This window comes from Podarcis pityusensis (genome assembly GCF_964106645.2).
Source record: "Podarcis pityusensis genome assembly, chromosome: Z".
NCBI classification, from domain to species: domain Eukaryota; kingdom Metazoa; phylum Chordata; class Lepidosauria; order Squamata; family Lacertidae; genus Podarcis; species Podarcis pityusensis.
The window spans coordinates 4,013,193-4,039,488 of record NC_138044.1 but is presented as its reverse complement, the minus strand read 5'-3'; the positions used below and the strand labels follow the sequence as shown (position 1 = coordinate 4,039,488).

Sequence of the window (26,296 nt, the reverse complement as noted above, 5' to 3'; positions counted from 1 at the left end):
GTTCCTTCAGGAGGAAGGATGCCATATAAAGGAATAAATTAAATTAAATTCAAATTAAACTTTCAGTAGTTTGAAATTTGGCTCAAGCCCAGCAAGGGACATGCAAAATCCCATCTTGATGTGGATTTGTGGCCTAGTGCCCCAAATGCCAACACTCTTGCAGTGTTGTGCTTCTAAAACACAAATCCAGACTTAATTCTGTGCATGCAGGCAGATTTGTACATCCAGGTCAGGCAGCAGGTTGGACACTGTTGGTGCCAGCAAGAGCTGCAGACTAGAAATAATACCATTCCCATAATTCCACATGCATTTTTTATTATTAAAAAAAGCACAGAAAATATGAACAGATGATAAAAAGAACAGATTCCTGAAATGTTGATGACTCCACATTTTGATAACGTGGAAATTAACAGCTGGGTACATGGGCATAACCAGGATTTATTGGAGTTGGGGCAGGACACCCCCCTGTCATCATCCTCTGTCTGGCTCAATCTAGCAGATTTGGAATGAAATGTCTCAACATCAATTGTTTTAAATTACTTTCATTTGACCCCAAGAGCTCAGAAAAATTAGTCAAAATCTTTCTACAATTTCTACTTATTAGTTAAGTATTTTTATTTATTTACTTGATTATGCCCATGGCTGGGTAAGTGCAGTCATGACAATTGTGAGAGAACATTCTTACTTTACATGCCCTGAAGGACTCTTTTTCATTCTTACTTCACATCTGAGACCTGGGGCTTACGAAAGGACTGGGCTCAGGAGTTCTCACTCCTCCTGCTCCAGCCCTAAAAAGGGTGTATGTGAGGAAAAAAATATCCTCTGCACCAACGCATTTTAAGTTAGGAGTTGGGGTCAGTCTGCGGGCAAGATTACCCTTTTAAAGGGGCTTTTTTTCCAGCAGCAGCTCAGGGGAACTCAGTTCTGGCACCTCTCAGTGAGCACCACTGCCATTCTAAGAGAACAAGGGAGGTGAGTTCCGGCACCTCTTTTTCTAGGAAAAATAGCATTGGCTACATCCAGTGTGACATTGTGGATATTCTGGGCTTTAGGGCTACAGAGACGCAAGTTCAAATCCCCACTGAGCCAAAAAAACTCACAGAGGCTAGTCATTCTCTCTAAGTCTGGACCTACCTCACAGGGCTGTTGTGAGGATACACTGGGAGGACAGAGGAAAAACCGTGTGCGCTGCCCTGAGTTCTTTGGAGAAAAGACAGCATGAAAATTAGAACATCAGAATAGCATCTTGTTTTCCACTGTGGACAACCAAATGCATCTGGGAAGCCCTGTTCTTGCTCTGGTTCCCCAACAAGCTGGTTTTCAGAAGCATGCTGCCTCTAGGTGTGATTCCTGCATTTCAGGGGGTTGGAATAGATGACCCTTGGTGTTCCCTTCCCCCCCTACGGTTCTATAATTCTGTAATGATGGAAGGAGGCCTGTATCACCCACCTTTCAGCTTCACTGAGTTGACTTCACAGGGTTCTGGCATTATGAGAGAGGGAGAAGAAGCTCTGGACCACGAGCAATTCTGTATAGCTCTATCATGCCTCACTCTTACTAGTGTGGTATAGCAGGTATGACTAGGACCTGGGAGACCTGGGTTCAAATCTCCGCTCACTGGGTCGCCTTGGGCCAGTCACTTACGGTACTCTCAACCTATCCTACCTTGCCGGGTTGTTGTGAGGTGAAATTAGAACTTTGTATGCCACCTGGAGCTCCTTGGAGGAAAGGAGGGATATAAATGCAACAAAACAAACAAGCACCAAGCCCCTAACCATCGAAACCTGTCCTTGAGGGGGAGTTTCTCCAGCTCTCTTTGCTCAGTCTCATACCATCTTACCTTATTACTAATTTTAGCAAGAGCCTCTCTTGGATTCTGAGTGCAGATTGGAGTTGAAAAAGATTCATAGTGAGACGGCCTCCTCCATTTAGATTGTTTTATTTTTAGATTTAAATTATATCCAGATTTTAAGACTGTCCGCTGTAACTGGCACTTTAGCGGGCTGTGAATGTAACGGGTCCTACTTGTGTTGGTTTCTGCTGTAGAAGTTCTGTTTCCTACTACCCCAAACAAATCAAGCTTCCCACAGCTAGTGCCGCTGGGGGTTTAGACTATAAAGAATCCGCTCTCCCCATATTTCTGGATTTTATTTTGCCTCACCTCAAGTTGCTTCCTCTTCCTGTAACTGGAATACATCTGATAAATTTTTCAAATGAGTTCAAGATTCCTCCAGCTTCTCTCAAGAGTCAAATTTGAATTGTGCTGAGGAGAGGCACTCAAAGCAACAGATCATCTTACACTAACATGGAGCAGTGCATAAGGTCCCTTCGAACTCTATGATCCTATGACTCTATGATTGTATGACTCTGGGTCCTCCTGGGCTGGATCCAGGCTCTGTTTGCAAAAAGGAGCACATCTGGAATCCTCCACCCGTATTGGATTCTTGGCCCCCTGCAGATGCTGCATGAAACAATTGAGCTCTGGCATCTACTGGGCCTTAGCAACGGTCTCCCTGGCAACCTGTGTTGGACTCTGAGCCACAAGGCCTCCCTAAAAAGCCCAGACTAAGCCCAGCCCAGTCCCAGCTGTGGAGGGCAGGGTGCCCAGAGGCTCATGGACAAAAAATGTACTAAGCAGGAAAAGAGAGGCTTTCTGGGGGGCGGGAACAAGGAGGAAGGACAGGACGGGAATCAAAGCAGCAAAAAGGAGCTACCAGTTTTGGAGGGAAGATGGGTGCCCAGTGCTCATGTGTGGAAGATCCCATAGTTAAAGCTGGCAAAGGTAATCCTGGGAGGGAAGGCAGCGATCTTTGCATCTGACGGCCTTGGGGCTTGTCTGAAATCCTTTGAAAGCTGGAAGCTGGCTTCTGTTCACATTGCCCAAAAGCAAAGGCTGAGCGCCTTCCATTTGGCAAAGGGCTGGGGTGGAGAGCAGCAGCAATAGCACGTGTGTGTGTGTGTGTGTGTGTGTGTGTGTGTGTGTGTGTCAGCACTTGCTTTCTGCTGAATATCTCTCCCTGGGCGGGCATCTGGTAAATGTCCACAAGTGCTTGCCTCCCAGAGCTTAACGTTGTCTTGTTCCTTCTTTTCCCCCTCCCAGAAAAATTGAAAAACCACAAGATCATCTTTGTAGTTGGTAAGTATAGGAGAAGTTGCTGGTCAGCCTGATGCAGAAATAGATCTCTCATCCAGCTCATAGATTTCCAAACAAACAGGAACAGGAACATTAATAAAAGTGAGGAACTTACCACTGAAGGGTTGGCTGGGGTATATTAAGGAAGGATCTGGGGCATGGGTAGGCAAATTAAGGCCTGCAGGCCGGATCTGGCCCAATTGCCTTCTAAATCCGGCCCGCGGACGGTCCAGGAATCAGCTTGTTTTTACATGAGTAGAATGTGTCCTTTTATTTAAATTGTATCTCTGGGTGATTTGTGGGGCCTGCCTGGTGTTTTTACATGAGTAGAATATGTGCTTTTATTTAAAATGCATATCTGGGTTATTTGTGGGGCACAGAAATTTGTTCATTTTCCCCCCCCCCAAAAAAAATATAGTCTGGCCCCCCACAAGGTCTGAGGGACAGTGGACTGGCCCCCTGCTGTAACATGATCTGGGGCATGTTAAAATCCCAAGGAAGAGTAACAACAATAACAAGCATAGGATTCCTGGTGCCCCCCCCCCCCAGCTGTTCAGGCTTCCATCCTTCCAGGGATCCTCAGCCTACCTCTCCCCAGTAGGCAGTCACAGTTGGAGTAGGTGTAGGGGAGTTTGCATTTAAAGGTGAACCTGTCTGACCCACACTTTCAGAAACAGTACCACGAAACGAAACGCAGCAGAGCTTTAAAACTCATTATTACCCAAGTTTTGCAATGCAGTTCTCCTGCCAAGTAATGTGTTACAAAAATGCACTTACACTCTGGGTTGGGGGTGGGCGTCCATTAAATTGCGTATATTAATGAAAGTAACATAGAGATGTGCATTATGCTAGGGGGAATTGCTTTGCAAAATAGCATTTATTTTGAAAATTTGCATACAAAAATGAGTTTATGAGGAGAAATTCACACAACAATGCTGATGAATTTTCATGAGGTTCTTTTTTTTTTCCTTTGCAAACTGATGTGGCCATGTGGCAAACTGAACTTAAGACTGGAAAAAGAGAAGCAGGGAGGAGGATGGGGGTATATAATTAGTTGGTTCTGCCTGTCTTTGGCTCTGCTTGCACCTGCCATTCCCTCCACCTCATCCGTCCCAGTGGGTACCAGGTGCCACTGCCTGAGAAGGTTTCATGATCTACCACTCCCTCCCTCAGCCATTTCTCTTCCTAGACTCTGTGGCGGAAATGTCCTGTGTTGTGTTGCAGGCGGGCCTGGCTCAGGAAAGGGGACACAGTGCGAGAGGATTGTTCAGAAGTATGGTTACACCCACCTATCCACTGGCGACCTCCTGAGAGCAGAGGTCAGCTCTGGCTCAGACAGGGGGAAGAAACTGTCGGCCATCATGGAGAAGGGAGAGTTAGTCCCACTGGTGAGTTTATGGTGGGAATAAATGGGGTTTGTTCTGACAGGGCCCGGCCTTCAATGCTCTTCTTCGAATTGTAGAGTTGGAAGGGACACCAATGTTCTCTTCCAACCCTCTGCAGTGATCTCCACTAAAGCATCCCTCTGCTTAAAAACCTCCAAAGAAGGAGAGTCCACAATCTCCTTTCTTGAAACTTGAAGCCCTTGGTTTGGGTCCTACCCTCCAGAGCAGGAGAAAGCAAGCTTCCTTCATCTTCCATGTGGCAGCGCATTAGATATTTGAAGATGGCTATCATATCTCTTCTCAATCTCCTCTTTACCAGGCTAAACATACCCAATTTCCCTCTTTTTTCTACCTAGTTAAGATCTTCCCTCTACCAGTCTGCCACCTTTCTTTTCCAATTAAACTGTTTTTATTGTGTTATATATACATATGTAATAACAAACCCATAACATAACATTCCCCATAACATAACATTTGCCTCCACCACCACCTCCAAAGCAGATATCAGGTTATACAGTAACATAATTGATTCTTATTCATCCATACAAATTATCCCAACGTCCTTGCCCTACCCAGCCACTCTGGGCAGCTTCCAACACATATAAAAACATGATATAACATCAAACTTTAAACACTTCCTGATACAGGGATGCTTTCAGGTGTCTTCTAAAAGTTGTGTAGTTCTTTATTTCCTTGACATCTGATGGGTGGGCGTTCCACAGGGTGGGTGCCACTACCAAGAACGCAGTGAGGGAACTGCCAGAAAGCCCTTGGAGCTAGATCTCAGGGTCCGGGCTGAACAATGCTATACATTCCTCCAGGTATATAGGGTTGAAGACTTTTAGGGCTTTAAAGATCAGCACCAACACTTGGAATTGTGCTCAGAAATCTACTGGGAGCCAGTGTAGATCCTTTAGGACAGGTATTATATGGTTCCAGTAGCCACTCCCAGTCACCAGTCTAGCTGCCACACTCTGGATTAGTTATAGTTTCCAAGTCACCTTCAAAGGTAGTGCACGTAGAGTGCATTACAGTATTCTTCTTCTTTGGCAATCACTCGTAGTTGAGTAAGATTGTCTTCCCTGAACATGGTCTTAAAGTGACTGTGGAGGCTAATTCTGGATCCACACCTCCTTCCTCAGTGGAGACATAGGTTTCCAGGCGGGAGTTGATCAAGGTGAGGGTTTGCCAAATGTGCCTTCCTCTTAGCACATTTCCCCCTTTCGTCCTGAGTTTGGGTGTCTTCAAAGTCCATGACACCTTTGGTAAAGGCTGTTCTCCAATTCGAGCGCTTGTGATAAATGGCCACCATATTGCATAAAATTTGCCCAGTTTTACTGTTCCATTTGTCACTTTTAAGTTATGAGTTATTTTCTCAATGGTCGTTGATTGCAAAACATTTTTACACCATCAGGTGTAAGGCCTTCCAGATTTGAGCTATAGGTAGCTGAGCAACCATTTAAAGAACAGTCAATAATTCCTTGGTCTCTATATCAGTGTTTATATCAGCTCCACCACCTGTTGAAGTAGAAGGTCCCTTGCAAATGACTCCATGCCTTATGACGGGAGCTGCCTTAAAGAATACTTGCATAAAGCCACCTTTTTTTTACTTGAGATCCCTCCAACCCATTTGTCCTCTCCTCTTATTGAAAGGAAGTCTGTATGCAACTGAAATGAATCACAGAATCATAAAGTTGGAAGGGACCTCAGAGGCCATTGACTCTGGCGCCACCTACTGTTGCCATCCTGCTTTGCCAGTCATAATGGGTACTAGCCACTGCTGGGGCACCTCTAGGTCTCCTGATCACAGGCCCCCACAGTTTGCAGAGTGCTCCTGTGGTGTTAATTTCATGGCATTTCCCTTCTCTGCTCACAGGACACCGTCCTGGACATGCTGAGGGATGCCATGGTGGCCAAGGCAGACACCTCCAAGGGTTACCTGATTGATGGCTACCCCCGGGAAGTGAAGCAGGGCGAGGAGTTCGAGAAGAAGGTAAGAGTGGAGTGGGTGGGATGAGTTTGGGAAGGGCTGAACCGGAGGATGATTGACCCAACCAGAGTGGGGTGGATGGAAAGAGAGACTCTTTATTCTGGTTGGAACCCTAAACATTCAGGATTATGAAGAGGAATGGTGTGGGGAGGTGTTTGCTACGGATTCTGATTTGAACCTACCTGGTTTCCCCTTTCTGAAATGACATGCAAACTGAAATCCAGCTATCCTTCAACTTTTGCACTTTTCCAGGCATTGCAATGCAGTTTTCCAGCCCAAGAGTGTGTACAGTGTTGTGTGTATTTGGGGAAAGCGAGCTTCCCTCTTGTGCATCAGTGGTGATGGTTTGGAAGCAGTATTATTTTGAGCATTTCCTGCCTGGGATTCCCTGAGACAGCACAAGATGGCAGCATTGTTCCCCTAGCCTGGTCTAAGCTTGGCAAATAACTGCTGGTTTATTCTACATTCCTAGAAGCCTGGGCAGATAAGACTTGAGCACAGATTGAAAAAACCTGGACAAGGTGACGAGTAGCTTGGTGTCCAAGCCACTCTCCCCAGGTGGAGCTCCCAGATTCAATCTCCTGCCATTTCCGGTGTTCTGGACTGTGACCTGAAAGACCAGGGTTCAAATTCCCACTCGACCATGAAGCTCATGGCGTGAACTTGGGCCATTCATTGCCTCTTATCCCAACCTACCTTACAAAGTTGTTGTGAGGATTAAATGAGGGTGGAGAACCACGTATGGAACTTTGAGTTAGACCAGGCCCTGAGGAGCCTGGAGCCTTCCAGATGTTGCTTAGCTGCTGTGCTGGCTAGGACTGGAGAATTTAGGCCGGCCCAGTTATCATTTCCTTCTTCTCTTCCTCTCCCCCACCCCACTCCCTGACCCCTCCATGTTGCCTCTCTGCTCAGATTGCACCCCCAACATTGCTGCTCTATGTGGACGCTGGCAAGGAAACAATGGTGAAGCGCCTGCTGAAGCGCGGAGAGACGAGCGGACGGGTCGACGACAACGAGGAGACAATCAAGAAGCGGCTGGAGACGTACTACAAGGCCACTGAGCCTGTCATTGCCTTCTATGAGAAAAGGGGCATTGTCCGTAAGGTATGTCCCATCGTCCACCCATCTGTCTCCCTCCGCTCCCAAGGACATAGGATGCAGGAGAGCAGAAAGCAACTAAGTGTTGCAAAATGGCCGCTGCTTCTCCACCGCTTCTCACTCATGGGTGATGAACTTGGATTGTCCAAATAATTTTTCTGGGGGTGGAATGATTTGTTTGTTCAACAGTTCCAGCTTGAGGAGGCACCATGAGCTGCAATGGCATCTTTTTCTCTTTTATTTTCTTTTTTTTTAGCTCAGAAACAGCAGAGCTTCTCTCTGTTTCTCTCTGTCTCTGTCTCTCTTTGGGCAACTTGGCCACCAATTTGCTTTCCCTGGTACAGGATTTCCAGTAGCCATTTCCAGTAGCCAGGGGTAGGGAGGGTGGGAGTTTTCCATGTTCCACAATACTCCCCTTTCCCATGAAAGACAGAAGCTAGAATTAAATAAAATGGATGCAGGCTGGCTTGATTTGCATCATTTTTGCAGGTTGCAGCTTTTTAAGGGAGTGGGGGTGGTATGGGTATATGGAACCCCTGATCTGGGCCCCAGTTTGTGCTTATTTAGGCTTAGTAAACCTCTAGACCAGGCATAAGCAAACTGCAGCCCTCCATTTGTTTGGGACTACAATTCCCATCATCCTTAGCTAACAGGACCGGTGGTCAGGGATGATGGGAATTGTAGTCCCAAAACATCTGGAGGGCTGAGTTTGCCTATGCCTGCTCTAGACTGTCAGTATTTTGTGAGGGAGATTCAAGCAGGTTTATATTAGACAGTCCTCACATCATTCTGCTTTGTCAGTGGTCCTGCAACACTTCCCGCAAGGTTACTGCATTATTTGAACATTATTTGAGCACGACAAAAGTGGGACAAAAAATAATAATGAACTGGACCATTTGTGCTATGAAAAGTTACAGGATTTCAGCAGGAAGTTGCAGGATATTCACTGTATGGAAACAAAGCAGCGTGTGCACCCCGAAATGTCTGCAGGTACAAACAGCATTGAAAGCCTGATGCCATCACAAGCACAAATAATCCCGAATGAGCAATAGAAAGGGTTTTTTTCTGTCTAACTACAGAGCAAGCTTTGTGCAAGCCAATCAGGATGGATGCTGAATAAACGGGTTTTCTGGAGGAGCCCTTCCTTTCAGCAGGGGGCGGTGAGGTTCTGGTTCATTTTAAAGTGAGGGCGAGGGGGAGTTCAGTCACAACATGGGATGCTTCACTGTGTCTCTTGAAGATGTCCTGGCTTCATTCATAACTCCAAAGGAAGTGTCTACCAGGCCTCCAGATGCTTGGCATAGCAAGGCAGTGAGTAATCCACAGGCCCCACGGGACGGAAGAGGGGGCGCCAGGCTGATGGAGACAGTGTGAGGATTTAGGGGCAGAAGTGGACAGAGAAGAGAGGAAGCTGTGCTTGGGCGGGGAGGAAGGTGACTCCCAAGATTCATAGCACTTTGGCACAGAGAGCTCTGGTTGCGTTTGGTGCCTTGTGCTGGAATCCTCCCTGAGAAGAGCAGCTCAAGGAGATGTCCGGCGTCTTGCTAGTGTTATTTATTACATTTGTTAGTTGCTTTATACAGAAAGCAATGAGAATGAAATAAAATGCAAACAGGCAAGTTTAGCGAGAAGCCAGATTCAAAACATGGCTTATGCCAAAGAATCAAGGGGGGTGTCGTTTGTTTTGGGGGCTGAGGGTTGTTAGGAGGCCCCCTCACAGAGCTGGAAATCCCCTGCACTGTTAACAAACTACACTTCCCAGAATTCTTTGGAGGAAGCCATGACTGTTGAAAGTGACATAAGAACACCTTGAATATTTTTTTAAAAAATTTTTTTATTGGTTTTAGAAATATTTTCATGCATGACATCATATAAACAAAGATAAATAAGACATTTGGCTTCCTGTGACTTCCCTCCTCCCCGACCGATGGCTTTCAAACCTATTCTCTATATACTGCATTTTCCTGTATTTCTTATTACTATTAAATCATAATCTTTTATGGATACTTACTTAGCTACAATGGGACGCGGGTGGCGCTGTGGGTTAAACCACAGAGCCTAGGACTTGCTGATCAGAAGGTCGATGGTTTGAATCCCCGTGACGGGGTGAGCTCCCGTTGCTCGGTCCCAGCTCCTGCCCACCTAGCAGTTCGAAAGCACGGCAAAGTGCAAGTAGATAAATAGGTACCGCTCCAGCGGGAAGGTAAACAGCGTTTCCGTGTGCTGCTCTGGTTTGCCAGAAGCGGCTTAGTCATGCTGGCCACATGACCCGGAAGCTGTACGCCGGCTCCCTCAGCCAATAAAGCGAGATGTGCGCCGCAACCCCAGAGTCGGTCACAACTGGACCTAATGGTCAGGGGTCCCTTTACCTTACTTAGCTACAGTAAATAACAAGTGATAATTTTAACCTTTGCAAAACTTCCAGTAACCCTACTAGCAATGTTAGTTCTTTACAGTTGTCTTTCAAATATAACATAAATTTATTCCAGTCTTTCAGAAAAGTCTGATCCTTATGGTTCCGAAATTTTCCCGTCAGTTTCGCCAATTTGGCATAGTCCAGTAATTTCATCTGCCACTCTTCTTTCGTTGGGAAATCTTCCTCTTTCCATCTTTGGGCTAATAACATACTCGCTACAGTTGTTTCATATAAGAACAATGTTTTATCCTGCTTATGTATTTCTCTACCTACTATACGTAATAGGAAGGCTTCTGGTTTTTTTGTAAACGTATATTTCTACTTTGAATATTTAGAAGGCTTGAGGTAAGCAATGCAAGGCAAGAAAGGTCTTAAATATCCTTTCTTTTTCTTTTTTTTAATTAATTTTTTATTAGTTTTCACATTTCTATATATCTTTACATTAACCATTTCACATATCCAAAAATAAAAATAAATAAAAGGTTCCTTTGAACCATCAGACTTCCCTCCCTCCATGGGTTCTTACTATAATACAAAATTATCTTCATCCTTTTAAATTATCCAACTACTAATTGTTCCATTAAAAAAAACCATATAATAATTTTCACATTACAAGCATCTTTACATTCCTGCCAGTGATTTTAAATGTTTACAGTGGTCCTTTAGATAGTGTAAAATTTTATTCCAGTCTTTTTCAAATACTTGTTCTTCCTGGTTTTGGATCTTTCCTGTCAATTTCACCATCTCCGCATAGTTCATCAGTTTCATCTGCCATTCTTGTTTCAATGGTACCTCTTCTTTTTTCCAATTGTGGGCTAGCAATACTCTCCCTGGTGTTGTTGCATACATAAATAGTTGTTTATCTTCTCTAGGTATCTCTTCACCTACTATATTTAACGAAAAGGTCTCTCATTTTTTTAACAAATGTCTTTTTAAACATGCCACCCAAAACTGTTGTCATAACTTTCCAGATCTATTAAATCCGTATTTTTCAACAATATCCAATCCCGTAGCAAGCAAAGACAGAAAACCTTATAATGTAAGATCTGGCAGGGAGAAGCCACCTCTTATATTTAAGTTATATATTAAAAACTTATATTTTATTCTTGGCTTCTTCCCTTTCCAGATAAATCTAGATACTACTTTTTGCCATTCCCTGAAGTGTCCCACCCCGCTCACCACAGGGATTGATTGAAATAAAAACAACATTTTCGGTAGCACATTTATTTTCACAGCAGAATTCCTTCCCCAAAATGATAATTTCATCCTTCCTCACACCTCCAAATCCCTCTTTATTTCTTTCCACATAGGTATGTAATTGTCCTTAAATATATAATTTTGGCAGTTAACCATACCCCTAAATATTTGGTCTTTGGGATTTATTTATGCGATCTGTTGAAGCTTTTCTTTCAATTGTACAGTCATATTTTTTGATCAACATTTTCGTTTTTACTTTATTAAGTCTGAAACCAGCTACTTGTCCAAATTCCTGAATTCTTTCCAGTGCTTTTGGTACAGTGGATAAAGTATCTTCTACTGTTATTACTAAATCATCTGTAAAGGCTTTCAATTTATATTCTTTCTGCCCCACCCTGATTCCTTTTACACCTTCATCTGATCTTATAGCTCTCGACAGAACTTCTAAAACAGTAATAAATAATAATGGTGACAAAGAACATCTCTGTCTCATTCCCTTTGTAACTTCACATTTTTTCAGTTATAACATTGTTAACAATCAGCATGGCTTTCTGTTCGGAGTATATAGCTCCTAGACCTGTAAGGAAGGATTGCCCTACATCCATCATCTCTAAGTTCTTTTTCATAAAATTCCAGGAAATATTGCCAAAGGCCTTTTCTGCATCAATAAACATCAATGCCGCTTGCTTATCATTCCTGGTCTCCAAATATTCTATTACACCTATTATATTCCTTATATTATCTTTCATTTGTTGACCAGGAAGAAAACCCGCTTGATCATTACGAATAATGCCTTTTAATACATCTTTTAATTTATTTGCTAATATGTTAGCAAAAAGTTTATAATGATTGTTCAGTAGTGAAATTGGCCTGTAATTTTTAACCAGAAGTAGATCAATGTCTTGTTTTGGAATTAATGAAATGTAGGTAGGCATCCATTCATGAATTTGGTAGTTTTCCTTTATTCATTATATTATTCATAACATCCTTCAATGGTAACGCTAGCTGATTATTTCGTTTTTTATAATATTTCGCAGTAAGTTCATCTGGGCCTGGCAATTTGCCTAATTTGGAATGTCCTATTGCTGATTGTACCTCCATCATTGTAATTGGTGCATTCAACTGATCCTTCTTTTCTTTTGGAATCTTGGTAGTTTATTCTCCTTAGATAGTCCTTGATTTTTTTCTAAGTCTTCTTTTCCAGCCGTATACAAGTCCTGGTAAAATCTTCAAAAAAAAATTCCTAAAGGGGCTAAATATCCTTTCAAGCTGCTACTCTGATCAAAATTATAGTCCTCCGATGCTACTTTAAAAAGTGTGTGTGTGTGTGTGTGTGAGAGAGAGAGAGAGAGAGAGAGAAGCAGTGAGAAACTTAGCTTTAAAAAGAATTTTGGAAAGATGGCTTTACAAGAGGTTTAGACAAATTCATGGGGAATAAGTCTATCAACGGCTACAGAGGCAGTATGCCTCTGAACACGAGTTGATGGGAGTCCGAGGAGGGAAGAGCAGTGTTGCACTCTGGCCCTGACTTCTTGTTGGGATTTTGTTGGCCACTGTCAGAACAGGATGATAGACCAGAGGGGCCTGTGGGCTGATCCAGCATCCAGATCTCTTGAGCAGCATATCATTTTTTGACTACACTCCCAGGACACATGGGCAGCATGAAACCGGGGCTTATGCTTGCTCTCTACTAAAAAGAACTGTTATTATTATTAAAATGGAAATTCTACACATATGCACCTCCCTACCTCCAAAGCTGCAACCTTTACAAATCATGCAAATCAAGATAACATGGATCCATTTATTTAATTCTGCTTCTGGTTTTCATGGACAAAAGCAGAGAGCATGGCAGTCAACCTTTGGCCACTGGAAATTCTGCTCAGAGCCTCCTCTGGCTTCTGAGACACCCGTAAACCATTTCAAGTGTTGAAGCTTACTTTTGCATCCTTAAGGGCTAGAAACGTTAAATTTTAAAAAGCAAGGGCAAAAGCTGGACTTCTTCAACTATTACCATACTGTTCAGAGGAAACGCAGCCCCACTGCCCAAGTTTAGTCATTATCTGAAGAGTATCCCTGCCTCCAGGTCTGGTCCTGACCAGAAGGATGCAGGTATCAACAAGGGTGTCCCACATGACCTTAAGGTGCTGCTGTGCAATGCCAGGTCAAAGATTCATAAGACCACTGCCATCCATAATTTGAACATGGATGGAAGAGTTGACCCGGCATGTGTAACAGAAAATTGGTTGGATATGGCAGGTGCTCTTGCTCCTTCTTGTTTACCAGATTTTTCTTATGTACAGCAGCCCAGAGCATGTGAGCAGGGAGAGGGGTTGCAGTGATTTTTAGGAAGTCATTAGTTATCATCAGGTGTTCTATTAGGGAGAGAGACCCAGTTTTCTGAGTTCATGTCTAGAAATTGGGCAATAGGAGCAGTACAGCATTCCTATTGGTGGACCTACGTCCCTGCTGTACCCACTGGCAGAGGAAGAGGAGTGCGGGGGGGGGGGACATGTTCCAACACCGCCCCCCTGGTGCTGGAACATGAAGCTCCGCCACTGGCTAGACTAAGGATTCCCTGCCTGAGCTGCTTTGTGTCGTGACAAATGTTCTCCTGGGTACACCAGGAGCACTACCTGGTGCAACCAGCCTTCTCTGCTACCCCCTCTGCAGGGAGGTGGGACCGATTCAAATGGTCCTCCCCCACTACTTAAAGGATCCAAATGGTTTCCAGAGAGCAATAGGAGATGTATTATCCCATGTTGATGGCCTTTTAGCTGATTCCCTGGTGGCCCGCTGGAATGCGGAGTTAACCAGGACTATCAATTGTCTGGCTCCAAAGCGCCCTCTCTGATTGCATGGGGCAAGGACAGCCCCGTGGTTTCCCCCGGAGCTGAGGACGATGAAACCATTGCTGAGACAGCTACAGCGTCTGTGGCAGAAAACTTATTCTCAATCGGACCAGACACTGGTTAGAGCTCAACGTCGAGCCTACCAGGTGGTGATAGCGACACAAAGAGGACCTTCTTCGCCGCCTCTGTTGCATCTGCAGGAAACAGCAGCAGGAGACTCTTTCAGGTGGTTTGCAAACTAACAGAACCACCTCCACCATCGGGGCCTGGTCAGGATCCCAAGATCTCTTGCAATGATTTTGCGAAGTTTTTTGCAGATAAAATCGCTCAGATTTGGAAAGAGGTAGACTGCATGATGGTAGCAGGGTCAGGGTGGAAAAGTGCCAGAGCTCTGTCTAGTTAGGTTGTATGGGATCAACTTCAACCTGTTACCTCTGAGGACATGGACAGGCTGCTTAGACAAGTGAAACTGACCACCTGTCTCCTTGATGGGGAGGACCCTCTTTTCCTTCACCCCAGTTCAGCCCTGCTTGTGACACCCTGACAATTTCCCTTATTTAAATTTTTAATAGTTTTCTTCTTTGTCTGTCACCTCCCCGCCATTTGCTATGTAACATCTAGCCTTATGAATTGTTCTGGAGGACATGAACACTTGCGTGCTATTTTGGGACTTTTTAATGATGGTCCTGATAGAGGTATTGTCTGAAGGTGGGTTTTGAATCTTTTCTTATGGACCCACCTGGTGGCTGGCTTCCTTTGCTTTTTGGGCACACGCACAGACGTTGCACATGAATCTGTATTGGAGATTTAGTGATGCACACATGCTGTCCTGTGCACTGGCAAAACACCCCTTCCTACAATTCTCTGTGCCAGGGATGGAGCACCTCCAGATATTGTGGTGCATGTTCTAGTTATCTCCCGCTTCGACTACTGCAACGCGCTCTACGTGGGGCTACCTTTGAAGGTGACCCGGAAACTGCAGAATGCGGCAGCTAGACTGGTGACTGGGAGTGGCCGCCGGGACCACATAACACTGGTTCTGAGAGATCTGCATTGGCTCCCAGTACGTTTCCGAGCACGATTCAAAGTGTTAAGGCAGCCCTGTTCAGGGAAGTTTTTAATATGTAACGCTGTACTGTTTTTAACACTTGATTGGGAGCCGCCCAGAGTGGCTGGGGAAACTCAACCAGATGGGCGGGGTATAAATGAAAAGGTAAAGGTAAAGGTACCCCTGCCCGTACGGGCCAGTCGTGTCCGACTCTAGGGTTGTGTGCCCATCTCACTTAAGAGGCCGGGGGCCAGTGCTGTCCGGAGACACTTCTGGGTCACGTGGCCAGCGTGACGAAGCTGCACTGGCGAGCCAGCACCAGCGCAGCACACGGAAACGCCGTTTACCTTCCCACTATAAAGCGGTACCTATTTATCTACTTGCACTTAGGGGTGCTTTCGAACTGCTAGGTGGGCAGGAGCTGGGACCGAAAGACGGGAGCTCACCCCGCTGCGGGGATTCGAACCGCCGACCATGCGATCGGCAAGCCCTAGGCGCTGAGGTTTTACCCACAGCGCCACCCGCGTCCCTTAGGGTATAAATAATAAATAATAAATTGTTGTTGTTGTTGGACTCCAGTTCCTATCATCTCTGCCCATTGGCCATGGCAGTGGGGGTTGATGGGAGTTAGTGTCCTGCAACATCTGGAGGGGGCACAGGTGTTTTCTACTTGTAGTCTATACAAATGCATCAAGCAGTTTAATTTTTATAGGGTTCTTGCCATGACCAGGATGCCAAAAATAAAATAAAAATCAAAGTGGGTTGGTGGGCTCCACTTTATTCTTTACCTGCCCTCCACCCTAAGGTCCCAAGGCAGGTTACAGTATTAAAAAGCAATACTGAAAACAGTTTAAAACAATTTTCACCATCACAAAATTAAGGTGGGTGCATAGTAGAATGGCTTAGAATTGCTGGCGATGCTGTCAGCTGTGCGGTGGGGGTGGTGTTAAGGTTTTGCTCAAAGTGTGATGATAGTGTTTTGTACTAGCGGCAAGGCTTTGGCTGCCCCAAATTGCTAAATGCAGCTCCCTTCTCTCCTCAGCTTAATGCCGAAGGCTCAGTGGACGAAGTGTTCCAACAGGTCTGCACTCACCTGGATGCCCTGAAGTAAAAGCGCAGGCAAGAGCACCTGTTGGTCTCCACCCCCCCTCCCCCACCCCCACAGTTCCCTCCTCTCTCACTCTCTTCCCCACCACCAGTGAATCTCCGTTCCTGATGCCTCTCCCCCTTCCCACTCAATCTTGCCTCAGATCCTTGCAGAGGAGCCCCGTCTTTGCCTCCCCACGTGAGCCTCTCTAGTCCCCCTCCTCTCGCCTGCTTCATCTCCGATTTCATCTCAGGGGTTGTGACAGCGGAAGTGGTGTTATCCTGTTTTCGTGGACGGAGCCTCGTTGGAGGAAATTTCAAGGACATTATGTTTGGCTCCCTAACCTTCTCTCCAAAGTAAAGTTCACTTTCATGAGCTGAGATGTTATTTTTTTATCTTTTACCCCCTTCCCCCTTCTCCTTCTTTAACAGGAAAAGCTCTCATGTTATGTTCAGAGGTTGATTAAGGGCAGGAAACTGCATGTTTATCCCACTGCAGAGTATTCAGAGAAGGAGATCTTATTTTCTCTGGATGAGTGGCATGTAAAATGAGGCTGCAAAGGGGACGTTCTCTGATCCTAGTAATTCAGTGGAATGCCAGAGAAAAGCTAAGGCTGGGTCATGATCTTTTAAAAACCCAGAGCCTGCTTTGAAAATGCAGCTAGAGTTTCACCCTATAATGCAGGATAACAGCATCTGTCTGTTGCAAATATAAACACAAATATTAGTCAAAATAATTTGTCACATGGAAGCTGTTACATAAGAACTTAAAGTGCTTGGCTTGCAAGTGGATGGTTATAACACGCTTTCTACCTAAGTGGATGGTTATAACACGCTTTCTACCTATTGTTTGAGATAACCATCTTTAGTGAAGACCAACACTTTATAATTCTCTGAAATGATTGGCTGATGTTACTCATCAATGGCAGGAGAGGTGCTGCTGATAATTGGGAATCTCTCTCCACCCTTTGAAATGTAACCCAATAAATCACTTTGTAAAAATATGTAATTAGGGGAAACTGCGTACAAAATGTGTGTATTGGGATAAATTTGCACTAAAATGCTGATGAATTTTTGATGGGAGCTTTAATTTAAAAACTTGCAAACTGATGTGTTGTGAAAATGAATTTGCAATGTGGTAGAGGCAGGGAATGAGAACCCAGGAGAACCAAAAGTGGCAGATTTCCCCATCCCTATTTAGTTTGTGGATCATCCTCTGAATGCCGTAATTCTGCTTCTACAAGGAAAGCTGCTCCACCCCAGGGCAAGAAACCCCTGTGATTTTTCTGTGGTTACTTGATATCAGGGCTTTTTTCCAGCTATAACTTACCAGAACTCAGTTCCAGCACCTCTCAGGTGGGCACCATTGCCATTCTAAGAGAACATGTTGAGTTCTGGCACCTCTTTTTTTAGAAAAATAGCACTGCTTGTGCTATAACATGGCATGGTGGCATAGAGGAAGGGGGTGTGGTCAGATACTTAAAGGACTTTTGCACAGGCCCATGATGGAAACTGGCACAAATTTCCCCATACACACTTGTATACGGATAGACACTTCTGGGAAATTAAGTTGGTTAGCTTGGTAACCTGCTACTCTATGAGCAAAGCTTTTTTTTAAGTTTTAAAGGTGGGAATGGGGACAGGGGACCCACTGCCTGGGGTTTGGGGACCCCTGGGCCATCTCCTAACAATGCCCCTGCCCAGAAACACAACCACAAATAAGAGACCCAGTTTTTCAGTGGAAGAAAGGTGGTCTTTTTCCTCTAGTACAATGGGAGGCTTTTAACGGCTTCGTGGGCTGCAAGTGAGATCCTTGTGACCAAATTCCCCTCTGTTCCCCACTCTCCAAACTGTACACCTAGAAAAGCAGCACATCATGAGGGAAAACTTTGTTCTGTGTACAATGGGGGTTGGAGGTCAGGCCCCATTCCTTCAAGTAAGCCCCCACCTAGAGTCTGAAGTGGTTTATCTAAGACTCCAGTTGAAGACTGCTGGGTTTCTAAAAACATAATCACAGAAAAATTAAGGGGATCTTGTGTTACCCATCTCAACAGAAAACTAATTTGCAGTGAGATTTCTTCCTTTGAAAGAAGGAGACAAACAGGCATGTAAACTTTCATCCTAGAGTGGGCTATGAAAGGAGGTGGCTGGAGGCCAGACGACCCCATGTCCCCATTTAATCCCTTACCACTTCATTCCCTTAGCAGCCATAAACTACAAATTGACAGCTTCTATGTGCCTTTTTCTTTGGTCTGCTGGTGAAAATATTTGAGTAGGAGCCCATCTCTGCCAGTCTCCCTTATTTCTCTGTCTCTGTGGAGCAGGAATGGGGGACTTGCTGGAGCCCACCTCTCATCAGCCCCAGGCAGCAAGGATGATGGGACTTGTAGTCCAGCAGTATCTAGAGAGCCACAGGTTTCCTGTGTGAGCTGTAGGGAGACTTTGAATCAAGAGTTCTTCAGCCTTGGGCCCCCAATAATGCTGGATTGCAGCTCCCATCTGCCCCAGCCAGCTTTCACCCATGGTCAGGGATTGTGGGAGTTGTAGTTCAACAACATTTGGGGACCTAAGGTTGAAGAACATGGCTCTACATCGCAGGTGGAGCCTCTGGCCGTCTTTATATTACTGAACTACAACTTCTGATATCCCTGCCCATTGGCCATGATGGCCTGGGCTGATTGAGAGTTTGAGTCCATCTGGAGGGTTGAAGGCCTCCCATCCCAGCTCCCTATGCTTCAGGGAGAGAGAGATTTGGGAGTGGGGAGGGGTGGGACACAACCGAAGCCCGGGATGGTGTACCTGAACTCGGGTGGGATTTTGTAATGTGAACACTGTGCCTCATTTTCTTTCTCTCTGATTACTGGAGCACTCCAAACTCACAGATAGCATTTCGCATGCACCCAGATGCGTTATAACGGTATCCAGTTCTTTTGTACAATGATTTCTAATATTTATATAAGTGGGGAGAGGGGGGAAGCCCCCTTGCATCCCACCCAGAGTCTTAAAGGCCCTCTGTCCGCAGGCCTAATGTCCGAATGTATTTATCATATCATTATTAAAGAGTAAAAAGAATGGCAACCATGTAACGTGTGTGCGCGCATTATGTCATCGCCAACCTTTCTGGCATTTCCTCTCTTGGTTGGAACTACTGGCCACAAAGGCTCTGTTCTCCCCCCACCGTCAGACACAGTCTGCCTCTGAACACCCGCTGTTGGGAATCACAGGTGGAGAGTGCCCTGTTTGGCACAGGCCCTGCTTGTGGGCGTCCCTTAATGGGTATCTGAGGAGACATCATAGAAGCATCTAAAGTGATGCATGGTGTTGAAGAAAGTGGGCATTTTCCTCCTCCACTCCTAATACTGGGCCTCCAGGATCTCCAGTGAAACTGTAATCTTGGGAGATTCAGGACACAAAATGAAGCACTTCTTCACACAGTGCATAAAAGTATGGAATTTGTGGTGATGGCCACCAACTTGGATGACTTCAATGAAGGATTAGACAAATTCATGGAGGATACGGCTATGAGTGGTTACTAGCCATGGTGACTATCTTCTATCTCCACTGCAATATGTCTCTGAATCCCACTTGCTGTGAATCAAAGGGGGTGAGAGAACGGTTGCGCTCAGGTCCGTTCTTTCAGGCTTCCCATTGCAGCATCAGTTGGGCCACTGTGAGAACGGGATGCTGAGCTAGATGCACCCTTTGCCTGATCCAGCAGGGTTCTTCTTATGCCTCCTCACCAGTGTGGTGTAGTGGTTAAGAGCGGTAGTCTCGTAATCTGGGGAACTGGGTTCGCTTCCCTGCTCCTCCACATGCAGCTGCTGGGTGACCTTGGGCCAGTCACACTTCTCTGAAGTCTCTCAGCCCCACTCAGCTCACAGAGTGTTTGTTGTGGGGGAGGAAGGGAAAGGAGATTGTTGGCCACTTTGAGACTCCTTCGGGTAGTGATAAAGCGGGATATCAAATCCAAACTCTTCTTCTTCTCACCTTCTCATTTCAGGAATAGGGTTATGCCCTGAAACAGTCAATGAATCTTCTAAAACTTGCACTGTGTGAAGCAGTTGCCTTAGGCGGCAGATGGGTGTGGTGGCAGCCATTCCCCCTGAATCCCCTTTAGCTATCATGCTCTGCTACTCTGGTGCCTCAGGATGGTGCAGGATGTTGTCCCATTGCCAGAGTTGAGATGAGATTCAGCTATGAGTCTTGTCAGATTCTGTAAGTGGAATATGGAGTGGGCGGCCATCTTGCCCTTTGCCTCAGGCACCAAATTTGCTGGGCCAGGCCGGCCTCATTGTGGCCATTAGCCAATTGGATCCGTCAGAGGATACTTTTCTGAACCTCCCAGGAAGGTTGCTCAAAGCAAGTCCCGAGTGCGAGAAGAACCGACCTCCTCATCGAATGCAGGCTGCTGAAGAAAAGGATGACAATGTGTGGTTGGGAGCTGTAGGGCTTTGGGGAGAAACTGGAGTTACCATGGAGGCCGGTGGTTGTATAATGAAGATTGCACACTGTATTGTAGTTGGAGTTAGAGAGACGCCGGACGGGGAAGGAAGCTGACTGTAAAAACATGCTCAGATGTCGAAGTCATCAAATGAGGTCGAGGAGCCTGAGGTGATAAACAGGAACAGGCTGTGCGTCTGTAGCAAGGAAAGAGAGCCTCTCCCCTCCAGCCAGTGAAGCCTCAGTGGGAGATGGCGCGTGCCTGGAATGTTGGGAGGGGGAAGGATATGACAGCCCTCTCCCTCCACACACACATTCCTCACCCCACATTTCAACAGGCGCTGGAAACACATCTCCTTGGGGCAGCCATCAGAGACGAGCCAAAGGGGCAGGCTTGGAAGGTGGGGGGGAGGGGGGGTTTCCTCGCACAGGGATCACCATCACTCTTATTAGGCCAGTCGGCACATTTTTATTTTGGGGAGTGATAGTAGCAAGTGCCAGTCCCTTTGGTGACTTCTACAGTTGCCAGTCTTTCCCCATCTCTTTGCCACCTGGTGCAGATGAACGACAGAAGGCCCCTACAACAAGCGCAGCACATACGTTGGAACCCCCCCCCCCCAATCCAGCCAGGTATGTTTTAGTGGCCCAGTGTGCCTGCAAAATCAGGAAGAAAAGAAGCCCCCAAATGTACTACTTTGTTCCTGAACTTCTGAAGCTGCAAGTGCTGCAATGTGAGCTGCCCTGGGGGAGTTCGGTTGGCGGGGACAAGAGGCAGAGCCTTTTCAGTTATGGCCCCCAGATTACAAAATGAACTCCCTGGAGTGGTGCATTGAGCCCCCACATTGCCCACTTCTTCTTTTATTTTATGTTTATTTATTGCAAATCTTATTGAAAACAATTACCAAACCCAAAGTGTTTGTATTCTAAGACAAATACATATGCTAAGTCTTGTATGCAGGGGCATCAAAACAATTTTGGAAAATCTTTTATGTGACAGGTTAAGCTCACATCCACAGGATATACAGACAATTCCCCATTTGCACACGATCAGCACACATGTGGCCACTGACACACAAACCATTTTTGGTGATGAAAGGGGGTGGGGCGGAACAGTGTGGGGTGGAACGGGACAGAACAGACTAGCACACTTTCCACTGATGTGGAACATGAGCAGGGATTCTGCTATGCCTCAAATGAAAGCATTAATGTACTTTCTGCATAGTGGCTGCTTTTTATTAAGTGTACAATAAACAAAACTAATGAAGCACCCCAACATTTCAAAGAAAGGAAGGAAAACAATTTAGCATGGTCACATATAAGGTAAGGAGATTATAGGGAGAATTGTTCAAAAAGTGGTACTGTAGCATTCCAAGACAAGACATAAACAATGGATCAAAAACTCACATGATCAAAAACAGCGCTGGATGAAATCATATTTAGATGGAATTTGCCATTCTTGTGACTGTTGTTAAAATAAGCTACAAAAAACCCACCAGACATCCACAAAGTCTGCTTCCCCACTGACAACCTGGAGTTGGTGGGTCAGTTTTCCTGATGTGCCTATGAATAAGGCTTTTAAAAACCAGCTCATAATAGAGTGCTTTGGGTTATATTTACTTTTTCATAGTAAAATTATAAAATGGTTGGGAGCAAAAGAGGCCCCACCACACAGTAGACGTGCGATGTCAGCTTCCCAGAAGGTGGATCACTGCTGATTCCTGGAAGGGAGAGAACATGTAGTATGGTGGCAAGGAGGACACCTGGAACAAATGCACCAGTATGTAAACTGGATTGGCTGTGTTTGCACCACGCTGACCTCCTTGCCCTTCTCCTTTCTGGGAAGCAAGAGCAACCCACCTGCCAGGAAGCTGGAGTAGTGACTCTACCCGAACCTCTTCTGAGTCTAAGCCCAGAATACAGTGATACCTCAGGTTAAGAACTTAATTCGTTCTGGAGGTCCGTTCTTAACCTGAAATAGTTCTTAACCTGAGGTACCACTTTAGCTAATGGGGCCTCCTGCTGCCGCCACACCGCCATCGCGCAATTTCTGTTCTCATCCTGAAGCAAAGTTCTTAACCCGAGGTACTATTTCTGGGTTAGCGGAGTCTGTAACCTGAAGCATCTGTAACCCAAGGTACCACTGTAATAGAATTGTAGAGCCGGAAGGGATCTAGTCCAACTCCATGCAATTGGCATTTGCATTGGGAGGGAAGGTTATAAATTCTTAGTGCATTTAATTTATTTCATCATCATTTTATTTACAAGCTATCTTTCCGTGGTTAAAACTATGCTCAAGGTGGCTTACAATATGAAAAATGAGAACTGAATCGACCCACCTTTTTCTTCTCATATGCGACAACTGAATGCAGCGCTGTATCTTCAGTAGCTTCTTGGTATTTGATCCCTCCTCTGTGTCTGTGTTTTATTTTTCTACTTTCACATTTATTTTTATTTACCATACCCATCATTTTTATTGCATTGTGTATGTGTTTATGCCAATCAACTTTTAATTTAAAAATATGAAAGAACTGCAACATAACAAAAGTAGTAACAAATTATAAAAAGCACATTAAAAAGACACAACCAAATTGATCGATTTCCACATAAATCATTAGATCTTAAAACAAAGATACAATAATAATATCAACAGCAGCAATAAACCCCCCTATAAAATACCCCAGTCTTAGAGTCTGTTCATCAGCCTCAGCTTTTGCAGCTGGAGTCAGTCAGGGTCCCACCCCCCCAGGCCAGGTGGGAAAGGCCAGCAAGGGGGGGGGGCAGGTCTTCTGGGGCTCCCAGCCAATACCTTTAACAAAAGAAAAATTGTGCCACTTAGTTGTAAGTAAAACTGCTAAGCAGTGAACAAATTAATAAATATAGCAGTTTTCCCCAGTGTTCTGACCTGAGGAGAGGGAGGAAAGTGAGATGGTGGTTGCAAGCCATGCCCTGAGGTTCGGGAGGAAGTGGGATAATGTAATTTCACGACTGACACCAGGGCTTAAACCTGTGGTTCCCACAAGGGGCAATTTGATTTTTAAGGGGGGCAATTCGAGAATGAGTTATTAACAGTGAATTTGCATTTCTTATGGTTCTAGGGGCCTCGTATACAGTATATAAATATATATTGTGACATACACATTTTTAAAATTAAAATCAGAATGTACACGGCGGTCAGCTGGTGACAATGGAGAGATTATCTAAACAGAAAATACACTGGGTGCATTCAGGGAGAGTAGCGCTCCAGGGTGGGGTGTGCACCAGGATTTTAGAGATGCTTAGGTGGGGCATGGCCAAAAAAAGATTGGTAACCACTGGCTTAAACGGAATGGTTTGCTCCTCTCACCAACACCTCCAGCCAGATTGCACCCTTCAGTGACCTCTTCAGCATATCCTTCCCCCTCTCTTGCCAGCTGGCTGAGCCAAGGAGGAAAGAGAAGGTGCTCAAAGGAACCAGTGCCTGAAAACATGATTGCCATCAAGGGAGTCCAGGAACTTCCAAGCACCTAGAGAGGCTGTTTTTTACCTCTCCAAGAAAAACAAAAACAGGGTATCCAGGAAATTCTTAGCACGATGTTAGCAAGCTCAACGGGAGATGGGGAAAGAAGCGAAGAGCTGGTTCTGGCAAGTGCGTTTAAGTGGCTGTTTTTACTCACCTCCAAAATATTTTACCTCCCCTGCTTTTCTAGCCACAATGGTTGTGGTCAGAAGCAACAGAGACCTCTGAATGCTGTTTGCTGTTTCCTATAAATGTGGTTTGGTTTGGAACCATGCATCTGATGAGCTTATGCCATAAAAGAGGGTGTTAGGAACCTATGGCACTCCATTTGTTGCTGGACTCCAACTCCCATAATCCCTGGCCATTGGCCACCAACCACTAACCGTACCTCTTATGCTGATGGGATGGGCCTGAGAGAAGGTGCTCATCTGAAGAGCCTATATACAGCGGTACCTCAGGTTACAGATGCTTCAGGTTACAGATGCTTCAGGTTACAGATTCCGCTAACCCAGAAATAGTACCTCGGGTTCAGAAATTTGCCCCAGGATGAGAACAGAAATTGTGCAGTGGCGGCGCAGCAGGAGGCCCCATTACCTAAAGTGGTGCTTCAGGTTAAGAACAGTTTCAGGTTAAGAATGGACCTCCAGAACGAATTAAGTTCTTAACCCAAGGTACCACTGTAGTCTGGGTCCAAGCCCAGCACTTTGAATTGTGCCTGGAAATGGACTGGTAGCCAGTGAAGTTGTTTTAGCAGGTGAATCACATCCTCCTTGTAAGCGGCCCCAGTCAGCAGTCTGGCTGCAACGTTATGGACCAGCTGCAGTTTCCAAACCGTTTTCAAAGGCAGCCCTACATGGAGCGGATTGCAGTAGTGTAACCCAGATGTAACTAAGGCATGCATCACTGTGGCCAGATACTGTAGTGGCGGGGGCAGGGGGCGGGGAGGGATTTGCTTGCAAATCTCTGTGCAGAAGATTCCTACTTTGCAGGGGGTTGGGACTAAATCAGGGGTTGGCAAGGTTTACTTTGCCTGGGCCAGTTCCAGCAGAGATCCTTCCATGGGCCAGATTGCACTCGCACCCACAATTTCTGGCGTCTGCGCAGACACGACTTCCGCCGTCTGTGTCTGCACAGACGTGATTTCTGGCATCTGCACAGAGGTGATTTCCGGCATCTGAGCATGCGCAGACATGATTTCTGACACCGTAGAAGTGAGTCCCCGCGCCATGCCGGTTTAGTGCAGCGTGTGGGGAAATGTCTGTGCGTGTTATGGAGCGAATGCCTACGGATGGCGGGGGGATCTGCTGCAGTCGTGAGCAGAGGATCCATGGTTCCCCTTCCTTCCCTCCTCTGTGGCTCGCTTTGAAACAGCAAAGCGGGAGAGGAGCCGCTTACACAGGTGTAAGCAGCTCCTGTCTGATTGGCTGCTTTAAAGCAACCATGCTCTCTGTCCCTCTCTCCTCCCCACTTTGCTCGCTAAATAGCAGCAAAGCTTTTCAGCGAGCCGAGCCGGGGAGGAGGGAGAGAAGCAGAGCCTGCTTGTTTTAAAGGAGCAAAGCGGGAGAGGAGAGGAGCCTTCTTCCCTTATACCCCTCTCCTGCATTATTAGCAGCATCCTTCTCCACATACCCCACATGTGTTCCTTCTCCCCTTAAACCCCTCTCCTGCATTATTAGCAGCATCCTTCTCCACACACGCCATGCGTGCTCCTTATCCCTTGAGTGCTTTTCCTTCCCTCCCCACTTAAAACGTGGTTACAAAGCACGGATCCACATGGATCCTCAGGATTTTTGCATTGGGCTACCCCAAACTCACCATCAGATCACATGTCTGTGGCTGCAGCATGAACCATAAAAATCATACATCCACTGTTTCGTTTAAAATATTTTTTTCCCTTGTTTTCCTCCTCTAAAAACTACGTGCGTGTTATGGTCAGGTGCATGTTATAGAGCGAAAAATACGGTATATATGGGAATGATGCGGTCTTTAGAAAAAAATCACAGGGCCTGGAAGAATGAAAAATAGTGAGAGATTGAAAATTTAATGGACATCTCTTTCCAGCACAAGCTCTATGTCAGGGGCGTCTTGAAGCTTGAATAGGGTGAGATACAGTTTTAATACTAATTTCTCATGTTTGGATGAGTGCATTTTTTGCACA

At 45.6% G+C, this 26,296-nt stretch overlaps 1 protein-coding gene across 5 annotated transcripts in view; it reads left to right on the top strand.

The window, feature by feature from the left end:
* AK1 (adenylate kinase 1) overlaps positions 1 to 17,815 on the top strand; it is a 59,852-nt gene extending 42,037 nt beyond the window's left edge. For 3 of the 5 annotated variants that reach the window (XM_080990936.1, XM_080990937.1, XM_080990939.1), the window contains 5 exons: positions 3,101 to 3,136; positions 4,358 to 4,521; positions 6,395 to 6,511; positions 7,421 to 7,612; positions 16,159 to 17,815. In XM_080990936.1, coding sequence (XP_080847062.1) covers positions 3,101 to 3,136; positions 4,358 to 4,521; positions 6,395 to 6,511; positions 7,421 to 7,612; positions 16,159 to 16,227 — 578 coding nt within the window. In that variant the 3' untranslated portion in view covers positions 16,228 to 17,815. Of the gene's footprint in view, positions 1 to 2,574; positions 2,783 to 3,100; positions 3,137 to 4,357; positions 4,522 to 6,394; positions 6,512 to 7,420; positions 7,613 to 16,158 lie in introns of those variants that run through there. The other 2 variants (XM_080990935.1, XM_080990938.1) reach the window with 2 other exon arrangements.
* The last annotated feature ends 8,481 nt before the right edge of the window (positions 17,816 to 26,296 follow it).